We start from the raw sequence: 22417 nt of genomic DNA, 5'->3' as shown, positions 1-22417 counted from the left end.
ACCACTGGCGTCCTTCTCCCTAAGACTATCAAGTAAGAATCAGTCAGTTAGGCGACCCTAAGTAGCTTTCAGAGATCTGTGATGTACTCTCCTACAAGTAAATACAGAATCTAGGGGAAAGTGGACTCAAGCTTAGAGAGTATATGTGACAAAGAAGTAACTCAATTCCTAACTGCTAGAAGACCTGTTCTCCATTTATGGGAAGGCTCAAGAAGTTTTCCTTAGGCATGATTATAGTTTGTCTTTTAGGCCTCTTAGTAGAGTTCTGAAACCAGACTTGGCTTCTGCTGTTGCAGATACTACTTCAGGCTGATCAGGGACACCATTTAGAACACAAAAGGGCAAGTGGGAAATCCAACACCCTCTGGGCCCTTTGAAACTGCAAGGTCCTCTTCTAGCAGAAGAGGGTAGGGGAAGGAGACCTGGCTGAAGCCAAAGTAGAGGCTTCTCCTTCCCAACTCCCTTTCTCCCCTGCACTTTGCACCAACTCCTCAGGTCATTTCTCCTCAGGGAAGTGCTACAGAGACTTTACCTCTAATTTTTGGAATTTCTTTTTTTTCCTCAATCCCTCTGATTATTAATTAATTTTGGGAGGCACTTGGAGTTAAGTGACTTACCCAGGGTCACACAGCTGGGAAGTGTCAAGTTTCCGAGAGCTGGATTTGAACTCAGATCCTCCTGACTCCAGGGCAGGGTGCTCTACCCACTGCCCCACCTAGCTGCCTCCTCCCTTTGATTATTTATAGATGATCCCTAAAGGGAGGTGACCAAATTTCCCAGCCTATTGGGGCAGACTTGATGGGGTTGGGATCTGGGCCCCAGAAAGGAAAAACCCTGGACTTTCCCACATGGTCAAATCTGGTGCTCCCCTGAGGCTATAATCCCATCAACTGGCCTTTCATTGTGGACCTCCTTATGGCCCCAGGCCACTTCTCCATTCTCCCTTGGCCATGTGGTCCAGGTCCCTGGAATTCTATTACCTCATAGACTACTTGGCCACTCCCAGATCCCTCCCACAGTCCTTCTGTATATAAGGTCCATCTTGTCTCCATTAAGATGCTCTGATTCTTATAATCTAGCCACTGCTTATCCATGTTCAGACTTCTTAAGAGTCTGCCCAATATGAAGGATGTTCTAATAAACCTTGTCTTTGGCTGAAAGAAGGCTTGGGTCGAATTCTTTTGGGCAGGACCCAAGTGTTGTGATTTTGGGGTCCCAGGGTCCCTGAACCCCTAAACCACATCAGACTTTTTATATGTTTCATTTCGCTTCAACAAAGGTCTTTGATTGATTGAGAAGTATTCTCACCTAGTCTAGCTACCAGAGTTAATTTGGGTGAGAGTGGTTTCTACCCCACCCTGATTTTAGGAGGAGGGTGTATTGGAGGCTGCTTGCACTGGTTCACAATAACTGATTGTTAAATTTTAAGTATGAGCATTTATACCTCTGAAATTGACAAAAGCTACAAATCAAGGGTTGATTTATTGTTTCATTGACTGTTTGGTTGAAAATCTTGGAGAAAATGTTAATGATGCAAATGAAACTGTGTGCTATGCTTTTAGGAGAGCCAGTTGTTAAACATTTAGAAGTATACACCTGGAAGGCTCCTTTTAAACTTAACATTCGTGATCTTAGTGCTATCTGGTTGGAAACAACAGGCCTTTGATGACTTCAAATCTCATTAAGTACCAGTTCTCTTTTTTTTTTTGGTATTAAGATTTGAGAAAGGTAAATAAATAGGAAGGCAAGTCAAGAAAGACTCAGTATTTATTTCCTTCATTAAATCCTAGGATATCTACCAGTGATTATAAAGCATGAGTAGTGGCTCTTGGGGGATACAAAAGAACTTTATACTTCTTTTTTTTATTAATTTATTTTGATTTATCAACAATCACTTCCATAAGCTTTTGAGTTAAAAATTTTTCTCCTCCTTCCTACCCACCTTACTCCCCAACACACCATGCAATCTGATGTAGGCTATACATATACATTCCTATTACACATATTTTCACATTAGTGATGTCGTAAGGAAGAATTAGAACCCAAAAGGAGAAACCATAAGAAAGAGGAAACAAAACAAAACAGAAGAAAAAAACAGCAAATAGTATGTTTCGATCTGCATTCAAACTCCACAGTTCTTTCTCTGGATGTGGATAGCATTTTCCATCATGAAATCTTTGGACATGTCTTAGATCCTTGCATTGCTGAGAAGGGCTAAGTCTATCAATATTATTCATTGCACAATGTGGCTGTTGCTGTGTACAACGTTCTCCTGATTCTGCTCACTTCATTCACCATCAGTCCATACAAGTCTTTCCAGGTTTTTTTGAAGTCTGCCTGCTCATCATTTCTTATAGCACAATAGTATTCCATGACATTCACATACCACAACTTGTTCAGCCATTCTCCAATTGATGGGCATCCTCTCAATTTCCAATTCTTTGCCACCACAAAAAGAGCTGCTATAAATATTTTGTACATGGTCCTTTTCTCATTTTTATGATCTCTTTGGGATACAGCCCTAGAAGGGCTATTGCTGGGTCAAAGGGTATGCACATTTTTATAGCCCTTTGGGCATAGTTCCAAATTGCTCTCCAGAATGGTTGGATCATTTCACTACTCCACCAACAATGCATCAGTGTTCCAATTTTCTCACATCTTCTCCAACATTTATCATTTTCCTGTTTTGTCACGTTGGCCAATCTGATAGGTGTGATGTGGTACCTCAGAGTTGTTTTGATTTGCATTTGTCTAATCAATCGTGGTTTAGAGCATTTTTTCATATGACTATAGATGACTTAGAATTTTATACTTCTTACAGGAGATAAGGATGTTCCATAGATAAATTCCTAGGGGGACATTTCTTTTCACACTAGTTAAGCATAAGCTTTTTGATCATCCCTAAAGCAGAGTCTTGGGGTAGTCAGGTTATTTATTCTCAGAGGAAAAGTCATGTCTATCAATAGGAGTAGGCCAAAACTCTTAAGTCAGAACACATCTGGACCTCAGATCAGTTAGTCAAACATTTATTAAGTACCTATATACCAGGCTCTGTGCTAAACGTTAGGGATACAAAGAAAGGGAAAAGACAATCCTGCCTCAAATGGAGCTCAGTCTAATTAATGGGGATGATCACATTCAAACTAAGTGTAAATAAGCTATGTACAGAATAAATAATTGACAGAAGGAAGGCACTAGAATTAAGTGGGATCAGGAAGACTTCTCGTAGAAGGTGGGATTTTTGGCTGGGACTTGAAGGAAGCCAGGGAAGCTAGGACATGGAGATAAGGAAGGAGAGCTTTCCAGGCATGGAGGACAGCCAGTGAAAATTCCCAGGGATAGGAGATGGAGTGTCTTGTTCCAAGAAAAACAAGGAATCCAGTGTCACTGCATAGCCGATTACTTGGAGGGGAAGCAGAGTAAAGTATAAGGAGGCCGAAAAGGAGGGAGGAGGAAGTTATGAAGGGCTTTGGACGCCAGAGGATTTTGTGCTTGATTCTGGAAGTGACAGGGAGCCAATGGCGTTTATGGAGTTGGGCCATTGTGTAACATGATAGGACCCACGCTTTAGGGAGATCACCTTGACAGCTGAGTGGTGGACATCCGTCCAGTAAATTTTTTTTGTTTTAAATCGAGTGCAAAAGAGGGTGGAGTGGGAGATATACGTGGAATGTGAGGGTGGTATAGGGAGGTCAGTGTCAATCAGTCTGGGGATGTCGATTTGGAGAATGAGAAAGGGCAGGTCAGCATGAGCTCCTGGGTCGGTGCTCGGCCGTCACCTTCAGACTCTCCGCAGCGTTCAAGGTGCCTTGTGTTGGCACCATGCTTACTGAAAAGCACGCAGGCAGTCACTGGTGAGGCGACTCCGGACTTAGCTTTGGCCGGACCCTCCAGCTGGACACGAGTCAAGGGTAACCTAGGGGCAGTATGCCAGAGACTGGAAAGGGGCAGGCCCCTGGCCGGCCGAGCTGGGAGAAGGGGCACAGGCGCTCTCCCCGAGCTCGGGCTCCAATCAGAAATCCCTAGATCGCCTGGACTGACCTTGACCCCCACGGCTCGGGGAGGCCCCCGCCCCGTCCCCGCCAGCGCAGCTCGGAGCCCAGGTGGTCGCTGAGAGCGAAGCTATGACCGCGGCTGTGGCCGGGGCGCGGGCACCACGCCCTCGGGAGCCGCAGCGGACCGAGAGGTGGGGAAGGGGAGGGGCGCCGGGGTAGCTCGTCAGCTGCGGGGAGAGGCCGGGCCTGGGGGGAAGGAGCGCTCTGCGCTCTCCGGGCAAGGGCGGCTAGAGCATGCGGTATTCCAGGGGTTGTGGGTGGGGAGGGACGCGAGGGGAAGCTACGCGAAAGGCCGCTCCCAGTGCTTTAGTGTGGGGGAGGATCACTCCGCCCCCTCCCCTTCCTCAGCCCCTGAGCGTGGGTCGGGGGCGAGCGGGCGGGAAGCGGGAGGGGGTTGGGAGGAATTGAGGGGGGAGGGGAGAGAACGAGCATGCGCCTGCTGGCAGTCGTGACCGAAGACTCGAGGAAACGAATTCGCACAGTCGAGCATGCGCAGAAGGTGGCGAGTGTTTTTTTTTTCTTTTTTGAGAAGGGGAGGAGGGGTGGGGGAAATGGAGCGGCTAGGTGGAGCGCGTGAATGCGCTTGTCTGTTTATCCTGTTCTCTGGCTAGAAGTCCATGGCGCACGCGCGGGCGACAGGCGGCGGTGCGAGGTGGGCAGCGCGCATGTGCTATGTAGGTCCGGGGCTGAGGGTGGGGGGGCCGGGGAGGAGGGAGAGAAAAAGAGGGGGCGGGGGCGCCTAGAGGAGAAGCAGGGGAAAAGGGAAGGGAAGGGACGGGGGAAGGGGGTGGGGGAAGGGTACAGACTGCGCATGCGTGTGGGCGGTAGCGACGACGGCGGCGGGGGAGTCTTGGGGATGACCGTGGCTTTGCCCGTTGGGGTAACGGTCGTTGTTGCCGGCAGGGCCTGAGACGCCTCTAAGCCCGTGAGATCCGCTGGGGCTGCCGCGGCCCGGGACAGACAGAGTCGGGGCGGCGTGTGGAGTCCAGGGGTGGCGGTGGAGGTGGTGTGCTGGGGGGAGGGGCTTGCGGCCGGGCCTTGCTGTGTGTGTGCGCTGGGCGGCGGCGGGGCCTGGCGGTGTGTGCTGGTGACCGCGGCGGCGGCCGAGCAGAAGCTGCAGCTGCAGAAGCGGGAGGCGGCGGCGGCTGCTGCTGTCCTCGTCGTGTTCTGAGGAGAAGGCGGAGGGACTGGTGCCTGTGGCACGGAGAAGATGGCGGGGCAGTGAGGGGGCGGCGCCTGCGCCTGGTGACCCCGGTGTGTGAGTGTGTGTCGGTGTGTGTGTGTGTGTGCGTGTGTGAGGGGCGCCGCGGCCTGGCCCGGGGCCTGTTCCCCGCCCCCATCCCGCCGCCTCCGACCCCTGCCCCTTCCCCTCCCCACCCCAAGTGAAACCTGCGCACCCACGTTCCTTCCGCGAAAGCCGGGTTGTGGACGCCGGGGCCGAGAACCGAAATCAGCCCCGGGGCCCCGCGTTCGACATGGGGGAAGTGGCGGCGGGCCCCGCCAACCACAGCGGCAGCGGCAGCAGCAACGGCGGCAGCATCAGTGGCAGCGGCAGCGGCAGCAACGGCAGCAACAGCAACATCGGCCGCCACCGCTTGCAGTAGAAGCGTGGAAGCTGATGCATCTACCGCCCGGCCTGGCGCTGTGATGGAGTAAGGGGGTGCAAGCAGCAGAGAAGCAGCCTCCCAGCTCCACACACGCGCGCACCGGGGTCGGGGGGCCTGGACTCCCCTTACCCCCGAGCCCTTCCCCCTCCCCCCTTCCGCCGCCGAACCTTACCGGGGAGGAGGTTGGTAATAGCGGCGGGAGATGCTGCTGGAGCGGATCGCCTCCGAGCTCCACTAAGGGGAGCCTTCCCCGGTCGCACCGTGCATCGGAGCCGCTTCACGGACTAGCTTGGGGCGGCGACCTCTCCCTCCTGCCTCTCCGGCTCCTGCACCGGAGGAACTCGAACACAGTTTTCTTTTTGTCTGGAAGTCTCAGGGACTCAGCAGGAGAGGCGCCAGGGTCCCATGTGTGGGAGGATTTCTTCAGCTTGTACGGATTTAAGTTACTTCTTTGGGCTGTGGTTCAACTTTGTTTTCAAACGAATTTTTGCATCTTGGCCATTGTTCCTTGTCTGGTTACAGAGTTGGACCCGAACTTTCTTTTTAACCAGGAATCATCAGTGTCGAAGTGTCTGCAATGAACCCGGTGAATGCTACTGCTCTTTACATTTCAGCGAGCCGCCTAGTGCTCAACTACGACCCTGGGGATCCCAAGTCATTTACAGAAATTAATAGGCTCCTACCTTTCTTCAGACAATCCCTATCTTGCTGTGTTTGCGGTGAGACTTTTCTTTATTGTTCTTCAGTATACCTTAATATTTTGAAGTCTTTTCATATATATGAAGTGGTAAAAACGAAGTTAATGGGAGTACGGCAATTTACATCAAGGCCCAACCTGGTTTCTTTATTTTTGTAGTAGTATAGTAGTGGAAAGTAAGTATTCCATTACAAAATAATCATTTTTCTGAAACTTTAGAAACAATAATTTTAGCTAACATATATGTAGTGCTTTAAGGTTTGCAGACAACATAACATCAACTAAGAAAATTTTTGCGCAGTGGGGCCTTCTTGTTCAAACCAGTTTCGTTTCCTTTCAATTTTTCAGCCTTTTTCCAGTAATTTAAGAGAGACAAAATGTTTTTTTATTCTGTGTATATTGCTTGTTAGATAATTCGTTATTTTCTTGGCCAGGTTTTAAAATACACAGTCAATCTTATTGAAAGGTTCTCAATTCATTTAAGTCCTTATAGAATTTTAGAGTTGAAGGGCCTTTGAAGTGATTTTACAGATGATGAAACTGAGGTCTGCTGAACATCGAATCACTTTCCAAATGGTCTTGTGTTATGTTTGTGGGTAGTGGTGTGTCCACAGCCAGGGAAATTAATGTAAGGCTTTCATTACCTGTATTCTGTGTCAAATGATTGGAAATTTTTGAGGAAAAGAATGACCTGAGGAAGACAGGTTACATAGAACAAACACCTTATTTTACTGATGAAGAAACTGAGGCCTGAAGAAGTGAAATGATTTATCCAAAGTCGTACTTGACTTTAAGGCCTGTGTTCTTTCCAGGAGATCACATCACTTTGATGGTAATTTGGTATTTGCAGTGGGATTCCGTAGGGCTATCTTTTTCATTTATCTTTTTTTCTTTTTGTAATTTATCCCTTGAGCTATTTTGGGTTATTGGAGATACATTTTTGTTGTTAAATTATTTTTAGTGTTCTAGTATTTTTGAAGGACTTAGGGGTCTGTGTGTTTTGTTTGACAATTGAAATGCTTCAAAGAAAAGAATTGTCAATTAAATATGCACATTATGAATCAGTTTTAAAATACTGTAGAGCAAAGCTAGTGGAGAAGACTACTTTTAGGGAAAATAAGATAAAGTTAAATTTCATTTAGTTTTGTATTTGATTGTTGATCAAGGTAGGTATTCAGGACTTGAAATGTAGGTACTTTTGACTTCCTCTACGTTGAATGAGAAAAGACTTGCATCATGACAAAATGGAAAAATATATATCTCTAAGAGATTTTACTGATGGCTTTTTATATGTACTGTATGTCAGACTTTGGTTCCTTATCTTTAGGGGTTGATAATCCAATCCAGTTAGAAAAGGAAGATAGGCATAGAAACATTTAAGGAACAGTCCTAGGATATGATTAATATCTGCTACCACTCATTCTGATATTTAAAGTTGCGAGGCAGAATCAGTGACCTTGGTGAAGTCATTTCATCTTTCTGAGCTAGAGCCTAGTTGTAAAATGAAATAATTTGTATTGGATAAACTGTAAGGTGCCTTCCAATTCTAAAATAATGATAACAGGCATGGAGAAAGCAGCTTAGCCACAGGGTACGCAACTTTTTCCAGGAGGAGGTTCTTATCATTTGTCCAAAGACTTGAGCTTAGGTGGGTAGAGAAGGTAAGAAACATTCAAACAGTTCACTCTTCCACACCCTCCCCGAAGCAAAACAAAGTACAACCCCAACACTGGGACTCAGAGAACTGCAGACAAGAGAGGGAGGTGATCAGGTAAGGTTTCAAGATTTTATTGTGGTTCCTGATCTTCTATGCTTGGATAGATCCCTTGTTTACCTAAAATTTCATAAGGTCTGGAAGTTTATTAATTGTTAGACACCTTTTGATAACTTTTTATCTATAGATAATTTTTTAATTAGATTTTTTTTCTTGCATAAGATAGTGGTGCTAATGAAAAATCCTCTTAAACCAAAGGTTTTTTCTGGAAAAAATGATTTTGAAGATATACAGTTGGACTTTTTCTGAGCCTTTATCATCCTTAATAACCCTGATAACAGGAGGAAATTCTGCTCAACAATGGGTCTTTGTAGTTATTCTCTCGTGAAACTTTTTTGCCTTATTTCTTATGAAAAAAAGACTTGTGTGTGCTTCCTTTTTTTTCCTTTGTGGTAGCAAAACTAATTGGCATTCCCTTATCTACTTTTCAGCATAAAATTGAGCCATCTGGTTTTCTGTGTCTCCTAGAATCAAGGGTTCTTAATCTGGGTCCATTAACTAAAAATTTTTCACAAGTGTATTTCAATATAATTGGTTTCATATGTAATCCTGTAAATTTTATTTTTATGAATTTAAAAATATTCTGAGAAGGGGTCCATACACATAAGGAGACTACCTAAATCAGTCCATGACACAAAAAAGGTTGATAACCCTTAACTGTAGATTTAGTTTTGTTTATTTTTTCTGAGTACAACTAGTAACGACACCTGAAGGTCACTCTAAATGATTAATTGAGATGGTTTTTCTGGCACTGTTTTACTTGAAGGCTTTTTTTGGGGGGGGGGTGTCTCTTCTTTACTTTGACTCTATGTATCATAGAACTAGACTAGGTGAAGGGTTCTTGGAGGCTTTAACATCCAACCCTCTTCACAGTTGAGAAAACTGAATCCCCAAGAGATGGTGTCAGAGGCAGGATTTGAGTCCAGGTCTTTTGACTCTTGAGCCTGTATTTACATTGTACCAAGCTGACTAGAAGTCATATGTCATATGGGAAAATACAATGATCCCTTCCATCCTTTTTTTCTGTTGGTGACCCAATGGTCATTCCCCCTGGAGGGAGAAAACTTAAGATATCATATGGAAGTAATAATTTGATTTTTTTTTTGGAGTGACACAAGGTTAAATTCACCTGATATTATAAGTGGGTCATAATATTTTATTTGATAAATATTTTTAAATTTCATATTATGCTTAGTTAAATACAAATTGAGGATCAAGGTCTTAAAATTCAGGCCTCATTCTTCCTTTCCTTCCATATCTCCCACCTAAACAAATCTTATACTCTAGTCTGTTTCCTCAACTTTTAATATGCCTTCTGTCTTCCAGGCTTGCTCTTTGTTTGAAATACCCTCCTATCTTTCCTTCTCGAAATTACACACAGCTTACTAACTTCTTGAAATTTTCCTTTCCTGAATTTCCAAGATAGATATTTTTTGTCCTGTAGCACTTAGTAACAGAAATATATCACTACCTTGTGTTGTAGTTGTTTGTGGTACTGTGTTTTATCTGCCCTCTATTAAGTTCCTTGAGGACGGTATCTTTTAAGCCTTTACATAGTCCATAGTACTGAATACAGTGCCCTTGTCCCTGGTTGTGTGAGATAAATGAGGGCAAGTAAGAGGTGGGTTGGTGAATGTGTGAAGTGTGTCAGAAGTGGCTGAGAAGTAAAAAGAACTTCAGCTTTTGATTTATTGGGTAAATACCACTCCTGTTATATATATACAGTTTCTAATTGAAATTGAACTTTGGTGTTAGCATTGCTCTTTGAAATACTTACAGCTGATTAACAATTTTTCCTAGGTTTTTAACAGCTCTTTATTCTTAAATTTTAAGAGGTTTAAGGTAGCAGAACATTGGATTTGGAGGAAAACCTAGAGGTTTGAATCCTGTTACTATATAGATGAATTAAAATAAGTGGTCCAGGGACTCATTTGCCTCATCTGTAAAATGAAGGGGTAAGGATGGCTTAGATGGCTTTGGAGGTTCTGGAGTTTTGAAAATTTTCATTAAATTTGTAATTTCTTGGGCAGTATATAGTAAAGTGAAGTGCATAAATAATTCCTACATATGTCATGTGGGAAAATACAATGATCCCATGGGAAGTATAATTAGCATCCTTTGAAGCATCAAGATCAGAATTAATGTTTGAGAAAAGAAAACTTTTGTACCTCTTTTCCAGCTCCATGAAAATTGTATACAGAATTTTGCTTGAATAATGTCAGTATCAAATGGTGTAATTTGTGTCATATCTCTTGGAAAACTAAAAACACTATACAGATGCTAAGTATTAATATTGCCAGAAATATGTCATGAAAGATTTCCCAACTTTCCCCTAAAACACTTATCAAAGAGAAAATAAGTTGTAGTGTAGTATTAGGTACAGTGTAAAGAGCCCTGGATTGGGAGATAGGAGTTCTGGGTTCTAGTTCTTGCATTGCCATTAAATTGTGTGGCAAGTTATTGAGCATCTCTAGGTCAGAGTTTCCTTTATTTGTAAAATTTTAGGTTTTGGCTAGATGATCTGTCTCTAAGGGCCTTGCTAACTGTAAAATTCTATGGACTTCCTGACCTTCGTTTCTCCTTCCACAGTCCCTCCCCATTTAAGAAGTGAATTAATTTTGTGACTGATTCAATCACAGTTTAGGAGTGTCCAATTCATAATTCAGGCTTATTAACTAGAGGGGCTGTTTGGAGTCCCTTTTAAAAGGTTGAGTTTTTTGTTCAGACCTATGATTTGGTTGTGGTAGGAAACTCCCATTGAGGAAAGTTCCCTTACCCAATACATGTTGGTAATTATTCTACATCTTCTAATCTTGGAGAGAAGTATCCTGGGGCCCTGAGAAGTTAACAGTGAATTAGTCAGGCCATTCCATATAATAATAATGGCTAGCTTTTATATATAGCACCTGCTATGTGCCAGGCACTATATTAAGTGCTTTACAGATATATAATTTGGTCCTCGTAACAACCCTGGGAGATAGGTACTATTATTATTATTTCCATTTAACATTGAGGAAACTGAGGCAAATAGAAGTTAAGTGACTTGCCTCAGGTTCACACAGCTAGTAAGTCTGCATTTGAACTCAGGTCATCTGACTTAAGGCCCAGTCCTCTATCCTGTGACATCTAGCTGCCTCAAATTTGAGACTGGGTCTCTGTAGCTTACCCAGGCTAGAAGTACAGTAGTCACTCACCAGTTGATCCTGCTGCTGATCAGCATGGGAATTTTGACCTGGGCTGGTTGATCCCCTCCATAAGTAGCATGGTCCAGCCCCCTCCGCCTTGAGGTCTTGCCATATTGGTACCAGTCTTAGTGCAGATATCTGATCTGCTTAGCACACTGCAGTTCAGAACTTCTAAACTCAAGTCTTGGATTCTTAAGTAGCAGAGATCACAGGAGTGTGTACCACCCTTCCCAGCATATATGTTTTTATTGATATTTTTAAAAAGTGATCTTTTATTTTCTCCTGTATTCTCCATCCCTCTCCCCAGCCTTTTAGTCTCTCCCAGAGTGCCATAACTTGTAATAAAGGAAGAATGAGAAAAAAATTTTCCACAAACCAGACATTGTGTGTTTAATATCTTGTGCCTGTGGTTCTCCACTTATGTAAAGGAGCAGGAGGAAATGTTGCCTCATATCTCTTCTTGGGGCTAAGTTTGTTCATTTCAATTTGAAGTGGTTTGTAGGTTTCATTACTGTCTTTTCCATTCACCTTGTAATTAGAGTGTAGATTATTTTCCTGGTTCTGTTTACTATCTATATTTCTTATCCACTATGCCATAATTTGTTTAGCCATTCCCCAATCAATAGACGTCTGTTTTTTTCCCCCCAGTTCTTTGCTACCACAGAAAATACTGCTATAAATATTTAGGTATAATAGGTCCTTTCTTTTTGTCATTGACTTCCTTGTCATCTTGCCTTGTAGTAGTTCTAGAGGCAGCTACATACAGCAGTGGATATAGTGCTGGGCCTGAACTCAGGAAGTTGTGAGTTTAGATTTGTTCTCAGACACTGAGTAGCTGGGTGACCATGGGCAAGTTACTTAACTTCTGTCTGCCTCAGTTTCCTCAGCTGTAAAAAATCAACAATAATAGCACCTGCCATTCAGAATTGTGAGAATCAAATGAGATAATATTTGTAAAAAGCACTTAGCCCGGTATTAGTAGGCACTTAATAAATAATTGGTGCTTCCTCTTCCTTCTCTCCTTCTCAGTCAAGAGATATACATCTCTTAGTCACTTCCTTACATAATTCCAGATTGCTTTCTAGAATAGCTGCACCATTGACAGCTCCACCAGCAATGCATTAGTGTAACTATCTTTCACGTTTCCTTTGTCATTGACTATTCCCATCTTTTTGCCTCTCTGTTGGATGTCAGGTGAAACCTCAGGTTTTTGATTTGCATTTCTCTTATTAGTGATTTAAGGCATTCATTCATATAGTTGTTTATAGCTTGCAATTCTTTTGACAAATATTGACTCATAATTTGACAAATAATTTGACCCACTTATTGGAAAATGACTTTTTTCCTATTTAATGTAGTACCATAATAGAAATGTATTTTATTAAGCACTTTATTCTCACCACTTTCACATCCATAATTTCATTTGAAATTTACTTGCTACCTTTCCCCTGATGTACTTAGAATTTTTTCCTAAAATCAGTTGTACTTTTTAAAAACTAAAATGTTTAAAATGTTTTGATTGAACTCAGATGTGAAACATCATTTACTTTTGCGTACTTTAAAATTTGAGTTAAGAAATTGGGCAATTTAGAGTAGAGTAATTATTAATAATGGCCATGTTTGGAGTATGTGTTAATTATCTTGATTTATCAACAAGCGTTTATTAAGCACCTAGCATGTTCCAGGCATATAAACATAAAAATGACAGTGTCATTAAGAAGTTTATATTCTGCTGGGGAGGGAGAATACATGTTTACAGTTAAGGTAAATAAAGATGGATTTATATATGTATGTATGTATGTGTGTACATACACACATTTATATAAACGATGATTTTGTAGTATACACTAACAAACTGGGGAATCAGGAAAACCTCCTGAAAGAGATGGAGTTTGAACTGAGCCTTGAAGGGAACTCGGGTTTCCAAAAGATAGAGATTGAAGAGGCAGAGAATTCCATATATGGGTAGTAGTCTGTGTGTGCAAAGACAGCTAGGAGGACCAGTGGATAGAGTGCTGAGCCTGGAGTCAGGAAGAACTGAGTTCAAATGCAGCCTCAGATACATTTTAGCTATGGGACCCTGGGCAACTCAATTAATCTGATTGCCTTACTCCATTGGAGAAGCAAATGGCAAACCACTAAAGTATCTTTGCCAAAAAAAAACCCCTGTGCCATGTATTGGTGTGCTATGATCCAGAGGGTCATGAAGAGTCAGACATGACTGAACAACAGTAAGCAAAGACATTGGAAATGTATGACATGTATGAAGAACAATGAGATCAGTTTGGCAGGATGGTAGAGCATGGGATGAGGAGGGGGAGGGTTAAATATGTAATCTGCCTCTCAAAATGGGGTAGAGCCAGATTGTAATGGGCAGTAAATAACACAGCAGAGAAGGTTGCAGTAGGGAATCCCCTGAATCTTCTTTAGCAGGGGAGTTTTTTGGTCAGGCCTGTGCTTTAGGAATTACTCAGTTTGGCAGCTGTATGGCGATCTTTTGCCTTTCTTTGCATTGCCTGCATTTAGCACTGTGCCTGGGCCACCATAGATTTAATAAATAAATATTTGTTGACTATTGATTACTTAATAAATACTTATTGAATGGTTGATACAGGTGGAAATGTCTGGCAGGCAGCTGGAGATTTGAGGTGTTTAGGTTTGGGATGAGATGAAGTAGGATTGAAGCAGGTGCTTTTTTTTTTTTTTAGCTTGGGACATTCACATTGACAAGTTGGAAGAATTTTATAGGAGTTGGATCAGCTGATAAGGAACTACAAGATTTTACAGTTTATTTTGGCAACTAGTATTTGTATGCATGTTATAGTTGATTGTTACTTTTTTCCCTCAAGAACTTTACCTGGGTCTGGGGTTTATGCACGTTGGAAAAAAAAAAAAGATTTCTAGAATGTCCACTGTGTGTTAGGCATTCTGCTGGATTCTGAAGACACACTAAAAAAAAAAAGTTGCAATCTATAGTTCTTGCTCTCCAGGAGTTTACATACAACAGAAAAAATTAAAGGATGAATAATAGGAAGTCAAATAACAGCTCAAGGTTGTAGAGATGTCATAAAGCAGTACAAGATTATCATGTGAGTTTTATAGACAATAAGTATTCAGAGGAGGGAGAAATTACTTAAAGTTGGAGAGGTTTGCTAAAGCTTCTTAGAGGAAGTGGGATTTAAAAACTGTACTTTGAAGAAAGGCTAAAGAGGTATAGTAGGAGGCCAGGCTAAGGCATCACAAATAGGACAAAGATGAAGTATTTGGGTGAGACAATTTGGTTAGAATTGGGGGCTTCTTCCTGTTTGGAAATAGTTGGAAAGACCATGGAAAGGTAAATTGGGGTCACATTGTAGAGGGTCCTGAATGTCACGATAAATAATTTGCATTTTATTGTGTAGAGTTTTGGGAGGCTATTGAAGTTAAAGACAATGACAAGATTAAAATCCTGTTTTGGAAGATTTAATCTGGTGACAAAGTACAGAATAAATTGGACTGGGGAAAAACTTTTGAGGCAGGAAAATAATTTAGGACTTTTTTGTAATTAGTCAATAAGCATTTTTATGAAGGGCTTTTTGTTTACTGGCACTATGCTAGAGTGAAATAAAGGTTCTGGGCTAGGTACTCATTATGAGAATGAGGATGAAGAAAACATTTCCATGAACAGGGCTTTGAAAACTCATTAGATATTGTAGACTAGGAATTGGAAGGAGTCAAAGATGACTTAAAGGTTCGTGATTAGGTGAAAAATGGTACTGTTAGCAACAGAAGCAGTGTTTGGTGGAATGGGGAAAAAGATTGAATTTGCTTTTATGTAAGTTGAGGGTGAAATGATGGATATTCAACTAGAGTTACTGAGCAAACAGTTATAAATATAGGGAGGCAACAGCAGTGCTACAGGGAAGTAACATCTCTAGTACAGATATTCTTAACCTTTTTTGTCAGACCTTTCTGACAGTCTGATGAAGCTTGTGTTCATAAGATAAAGTATTACAAAGGAAGCTAATTATTGAAAATAAAGGTCTCAAAATATTGAAAAAAAAAAAAACCCAACTCATGGACCCCAGGTTAAGAACCTCTGTTGTGGTACCAATGTGTCTGGGTTAAAATACTGCTTCTTACCCTTATCTTTTTTTACCTTCGTTTGTAAAATTGAGGTATTAGATTAGATTGGGGATTGCTAGATTGCTCTGCCACGTGTTTTTGTTTTGGCTGGGAGCTAAGAATGGTTTTTACATTTTTAAATAAAATTTTACTCTCTTTATAAATGTAAAAACCATTCTTAAGCCCACAGCCAGTACAAAAGGAGTTTCCAACCCTTGGGATAGATTGGCTCTAAGGTGGTACCTTTCAACTCTCCATCTTTGATTCTGGGTGACATTGGTGTTTAGGGGTGAGGGTAGAGTTGGAGATGTTGATTTGGCAGTCATCTTTTTATAAAGATTATTATTTGAAGCTATAATATGACTCATATAAAACTAAAGATTACAAAGTGGTTTCCTCACGGTTCTTGTGAGAAGTAGGTAGTGGAAGTGTTATCCACATTTTCAAACGCTAAAACTAAGGCACTTAGTAATTGTGACTTTCCAATTTTCATTCACTATATAAACGTCTGCGACGGATTTGAACTCAGATTTCTTGACTTCTAAATAGATTCTCTTCCCTAGTCGATGTTCAGTTCTGGAGAAGATGGAGATGCTGAAGACCTAATTTTGGTGTATGCCCACAATTTCAGTGCAGGAATAGAAAATGAAGCTAACAAAGGAAACAGAGGTAGTGATCCTATCCTAGTGAAAAAAGAGATGGCATAGTATAGTGTCCTAAGAAACCAAAGGTGGCGAGAGTTCATTCAGGGTCCGTTGTTAAACAATATGAAAAATTGTAGAGAGGGTAAGGAGGACTGAAAGACAAATAGTATTCGATGATTAGGACTCTGATGCAATTTCATTAGAATGGTAGGGGCAGTAGTCACTTTTCTTTGTGACTTTATTTTTCTGGTTGCTGTTTACCAATCTAGCTCAAGTCAAATGACTTGTGGGAGATGGAGAAGGAGGATATGTAGCTGGGGGAGGAGATGCACGGAGAATTTGACCAGTATCCCAGGGGATTGAGAGTGATACATGGTAGACTTTGTAAGGGGTGCTCAGTAAATATTTGCAGAATTAATGAGTATTGGGGAAACAGAAATGTGTGAGAAAATATATATAGCATGAGTGACAGTAGAAAAAGAAGAATAGTAATTAGAAAATGATAATATAAGGAAATTAGTTTTCAATAAAATAATTAAGATTTTTTTGCGTTCTTTTTAATATGCTATACAAAATTTGCATAGTTGCTATTGCTTTGTTTTGTGTTTGTGAACCTTAGGGTAATTTCTGTTGTCTCCCTGCCCCCATTCTTTGACTTGTCAGAATATTCATCATTTTCATTTTCTCTGTCATGTTTGTACGGTATTGTCATCTATTGTTTGTTTTTAACTGTATTGACTACTTCTTTAGTCTGTCTTGTATTCCTTTTACTAGTATATTTCTTTTTAGTTTTCAACATTCACTCCCTTTTTTTTTTTTTAAGGCAGTTGGGGTTAAGTGGCTTGCCCAGGGTCACACAGCTAGTAAGTGTGTCAAGTGTTTGGTCTGAGACTGGATTTGAACTCAGGTCCTCTTGACTTCAGGGCCAGTGCTCTATTCACTGGGCCAGTGCTCTATTCACTGCGCCACCTAGCTGCCCCTCAGAAATTCACTTCTATAAGATTTTGAGTTCCAAATTTTCTCCCCATCTCATCTCTCCCCCAGCCCTAAGACAGCATGCATTCTGAATACCCTTTCCCCTAATCTGCCCTCCCTTCTATCCACCCCCCCTTATCCCCTTCCTCTTCTATTTTCCTGTAGGGCAGGGTAGATTTCTATACCCAATTGCCTGTATATCTTATTTCCCAGTTGCATGTGAAAGCAATTATTTAACATTTGTTTTTAAAACTTTGGGTTCCAAATTTTCTCCCTTTCTCCCTCCCTACTTACCTTCATTGAGAAGGCAAGCAACTCGGTACAGGTTATACTTGTGTAGTCATGCTGTGGGAAACTAACTATATTTCCCTTCATTCTATCCACCCCCACCCCCTTTTATTCTGTTCTCTGTTTTGACCCTGTCCCTCCTCAGAAGTGTTTGCTTCTGATTACTCCCTCCCCCAATCTACCTTCCCCTCTATCATTCCACCCCCATCCCCTTCCCACCTGTTTTCCTGTATGGCAAGATAGCTTTCCATACCCAATTGAGTGTGTATGTTATTCCCTCCTTAAGCCAAATCCTATGAAAATAAGATTCACTTATTCTCTCTCACCTTCTCCCACTTCCCCTCCACTGTAAAAGCCTTTTCTTGTCTGTTTTATATGAGATAATTTACCCCATTCTACCTCTCCCTTTCTCCTCCTTCCAGTATAATCCTCTTTCACCCCTTAATTTTATTCTCCAGATATCACCCATTCATCTTCAACTCACCCAGTGCCCTTTATCTATCAATCTATCTATACATATACATTTTTTTTCCCTCCAGCTACCCTAATACTGACAGGTCTCATGAGTTACAAATATCATCTTTCCATAGGAATGTAAACAGTTCAACCTTAATAAGTCCCTTATGATTTCTTTTTCCTGTTTACCTCTTCATGCTTCTCTTGAGTCTTGTATCTGAAAGTCGAATTTTCTATTCAGCTCTGGTCTTTTCATCAAGAATGCTTGAAAGTCCTCTATTTCACTGGATGTCCATTTTTTTTCCCCTGAAGGATTATACTCAGTTTTGCTGGGTAAGTGATTCTTGGTTGTAATCCTATCTCCTTTGACCTCTGGAATATCATAGTCCAAGCCCTTCAGTCCCTTAATGTAGAAGCTGCTAAATCTTGGGTTACCCTGATGTGTTTCCTCAATACTTGAAATGTTGCTCTCTGGCTGCTTGCAATATTTTCTCCTTGACCTGAGAACTCTGGAATTTGGCTACAATATTCCTAGGATTTTTCCTTTGGGGATTTCTTTCAGGAGGTGATCGGTGGATTCTTTCTATTTCTATTTTTCCCTCTGGTTCTAGAATATCAGTGCAGTTTTCCTTGATAATTTCTTGAAAGATGATGTCTAGGCCCTTTTTTTCATCATGGCTTTCAGGTAGTCCAATAATTTTAAAATTATCTCTCCTCGATCAATTTTCCAGGTCAGTTGTTTTTACAATGAGATATTTCACATTGTCTTCTATTTTCTCATTTTTGTTTTGTTTTGTTTTTTTTTACTTTGGAAAAGATTTATTAGTCTGTACAAGTTAGTTTTGATAAAGCACTGCTACTTGTTACAGTAAATTCAGAATTTTCATTGCAAACAGTATTTCCCCACACATCAGAATCCAGAAGCTAAATAATGCCTTTTCTCAAATTGTCACTTCGTGCTTTTCTCCCTGACCCCCAAAACATAGAAATAAGTTTCAGAATATCAACTAATCATTTAAAGCAATTGTATGATACATATCTTCATAACATTAAACAAGCTATACTTGAGATACTTGGGCAAACGCTACCTACATTTAAGAAAAAGCGTTGGTTTTAAAATGTGCTAAGTGTACTATATGAACAAGTCACAATGAACACACTAATTTCATATCTCTCTGGAAACAAAGTGGGAGAAAAAATTTGACTGTCGCTGTCAGACACTGCGCTACAAAACCTGCAGCGCAAAAGTGCCAGGAATCTAATGTATACATCACAGGATTAAAACTCCAGTTAAGCAACTGAGTTATTCATTGAAGTGAATTAAAAAGTAAGTCCCAATTGTGTTATTTCACTGCTAGTTCAGATGCATCATCAGACAAATGCAGGCGACTATAAATTTGCTGCAGCCATAATGCGTCTTGAGCTTTTGCTAAATAACCCCCCAAAAAAAATTTTGAAGAAGAAATCTGTAACATCAGCTTCCTAGAGAAGCTGTAAGAACATACTGTTAAACCTGCAAAGGAATTCATCAGGAATAGATCTATTATACTTATAGCTCCCAGTGTTTCTAGGAGTTATACAAAGCAATCCAATAATCAGACAAAATTAACGAAAAAAGAGACCAGAACAGACAGACAGCTTTACAACAGATATGTGTTGGATGGATTAAAAAAAATACATGATGAATGTAGGTTATCAAATCAAGTGCACCTGGTAATGCACACCCATTTTATGTTACATAAAAGACTAAAGGTTGCAATTTGTACATGCTTACCATAAACATTTTTACCTGGGAAAGCTGATGAGTGTTTTCCTATAAATGTTCATTGCCATGATGCAAAACAAATATGTGCAAACTGCAAGGTCCCTAAAATAGCAGTTAAGGAGTTTATATACAGAAAGATGACACTATCTGATCAAAAACGCAAAAGATAGACCTTCCCAGAGTTGATAATATAGAACGATATCCTTCACACGCTCCTCCATGGTTTTCTTCCCTGTGTGATAGCCTTACTCCTTTATTCTGGTTCTCACTCTCCCATAGTCCAGGGGTTTGAATGAGCTTTTCAACAAGTTCTTCAAAGGCACATTGTACACCATCACAGGTTTTTGCACTAGCCTCTATAAATAACATGGAATGCTTCTGTGCAAATTTCAGCCCTTCATTTCTGTCAACTTACCAACTTTTCCATATCAATTTTGTTTCCAACTAGCATTTTAACTATGTCATTTCTTGTGCAGTATGTTTCCAATTCGTTAAACCAGTTATCCACCTTAACAAAAGTATCTCTTCTTGTGACATCATGAACTAATATACCACCTTGTGCACCTCTGTAATAGCTGGGTGTCAGTGTTCTGAAGCGCTCCTGACCTGCTGTATCCCATATTGCAAGCTTAGCTTTATTTCCATCAACTGATAAATAGTCTTCACCTTGAAGTCAACACCAATGGTTGCTGTAAGCTCTGGATCAAAGGTATCATCTGTGAATCTCAACAGAAGGCTGGATTTGCCCACCCCACTCTCCCCAGTGATTAGGATCTTCAAGGTGGTCAGCACGTCTTCATCCATCCTGGACCCCGGTAGCAGCTCCTGAGCCAGCTGGCCGCCTCACTCCATCGCTGTCCCCTTCACTCTATTTTTTCATTCTTTTGGTTTTGTTTTACAGTGTCTTGATTTCTCATAAAGTCACTGGCTTCCGGTTGCTCCATTCTAATTTTTTCCATTTGGCCAGTTCTACTTTTTAAGGCATTCTCCTCATTGGCTTTTTGGAACTCTTTTGCCATTTGGGTTAGATTATTATTATTATTTTTTTTTTTGGCTAGGCAATGGGATTAAGTGACTTGCCCAGGGTCACACAGCTAGTAAGCGTTACGTGTCTGAGGCCGGATTTGAACTCAGGTCCTCCTGAATCCAGAACCGGTGCTGTATCCACTATACCACCTAGCTGCCCCCAGACTATTTTTTAAGGTGTTACTTTTTTCAGTATATTTTGGAGTCTCCTTTAACAAGCTGTTGACTAATTTTTCATGATTTTCTTGTATCACTCTCATTTCTCTTCCCACTTTTTCCTCTACTTCTCTTACGTGCTTCTCAAAATCCTTTTTGAGCTCTTCCATGGCCTGGGACTGATTCATATTTTTCTTGGAGGCTTTGGATGTAGGAGCTTGGACTTTATTGTCTTCTTTTGGTTTTATGTTTTGATCTTCTTTGTTACCAAAGAAAGATTCTGTGGTCTGACTTTTTTTTTGTGCCTTTGTCTGGTCATGATCCCAGCCAATTACTTGAGTTTTAAACTCTTTGTTAAAGTAGGGGTCTGCTTCCAGTGTGGAGAATGTACTGTCCCAAGCTTCAGGGGTTTTGTGCAGCTATTTTCAGAGATACTTCTAGGGACCTGTAAGTTTTCAGTTCTTCCAAGGTGGTACAATCAAGGGCAAGGTGTTTACTCCTTTCCTGGCCTATACTCTGGTCTGTGAGTGACCACAACCACTGTATGAGTGACCACAAGCATTGTTTTCTGCTTTGGAACTAGAGGAGGATTCCCTCTCTACCAAGGCACAAGCTCCACCACTCTAGCACTCTGCAGGATCACCACTCAGATTCAAGCACAGGCGAAACAAGAGAATCCTGCCTCAGCACCAGCAAAGAGATGCCTGCAGTCCCCCTCTGATCAGCCACTTGATTCCCCCTCAGTCTGTTGGCTGGAAGCTGCAGAAGCTCTATCAAGAGGGGTGGTAGCATGTTTCATCATTACTGTTCTGGAATCATAGTTGGTCATTACACTGATCAGAGTACCTGTATTGCTCTCATTGTATAAATTGTTCTTCTGGTTCTGCTTATTTAACTGTATCAGTTCATATAAGTCTTCTGAAAGCATCATTTTCATGATTTCTTATAGTATTGTAGTATTTCATTGCCTTTATATACTGTAACTTTGTTCAGCCATTCCCCAATTCCTGTTTAGTTTCTAATTCTTTGCAGCCACAAAAAAACCAAAACAAAACACCAGTCAATACTTTTGTACATCCTTAATTAGAGTTTGTTTTGCTTCGGACTAACTACTCCCTTGATTTATCCTCTCTCTTATGACCTCTTCCCTTCTCTTTCCTTCCTATTCCCCCATTTTGTGTTTGTGTATTCTTTTTTTGACCAGGTTAGATGAAAGTGAGGTTCAAGAGTTGCTTGCTTCCCCCACCCCTTCCTCCTTGTTTGTAGTCTTCTACTTGAACCCCCAATTATGTGAGTTAATTTCTCCCACCTTTCCCTTTTCCCCCCAGTGTATTCCATTTCCCTTTCCTTTCTTTTAAAAATCAGTGTATAAAAAACACTCCCTGGACTTTGTTTTATTAGATTTGCTTTATTATCCTTAATGATGATAGAGTTTTGGTATACACATATGTCATCTCCCCTTATTAGAATGTAGACAGTTCATCTTTTCTTGCCACTTATTGCTTGTTTGTATTTACCTTTTTCTGTTTGTCTTGACCTCCTGTGTTTGTATTTCAGTTTCTACTCAGCTCTGGTCTTTTCATCAAGACTGCTTGGAAATCCTCTATTCCATTACAGTTCCATTTTTTTTCCTCTTGTAGGAATATATTCAGTTTTTCTGGGTAAGTTATTGTTGGTTGTAAGCT

General features: G+C 41.2%; 1 protein-coding gene and 1 pseudogene across 2 annotated transcripts in view; one reads left to right on the top strand and one right to left on the bottom strand.

Moving 5' to 3' along the window:
• Positions 1 to 4492: 4492 nt before the first annotated feature.
• MSL2 (MSL complex subunit 2) overlaps positions 4493 to 22417 on the top strand; it is a 51337-nt gene continuing 33412 nt past the window's right edge. Inside the window, exons 1-2 of one of the 2 annotated variants that reach the window (XM_027845208.1) lie at positions 4503 to 4554; positions 6214 to 6381. In XM_027845208.1, the coding sequence (XP_027701009.1) occupies positions 6240 to 6381 (142 nt within the window). In that variant the 5' untranslated portion in view covers positions 4503 to 4554; positions 6214 to 6239. Of the gene's footprint in view, positions 4555 to 6213; positions 6382 to 22417 lie in introns of both variants that reach the window. The other variant, XM_027845209.1, reaches the window with a different exon arrangement.
• LOC114030405 lies at positions 19638 to 20384 on the bottom strand (annotated as a pseudogene).

Source organism: Vombatus ursinus, unplaced genomic scaffold (assembly GCF_900497805.2).
Source record: "Vombatus ursinus unplaced genomic scaffold, bare-nosed wombat genome assembly UNPS02014959.1, whole genome shotgun sequence".
NCBI lineage: Eukaryota > Metazoa > Chordata > Mammalia > Diprotodontia > Vombatidae > Vombatus > Vombatus ursinus.
Note: the sequence above shows the minus strand (reverse complement) of the source record. Positions and strands in the feature narration are given on the sequence as shown.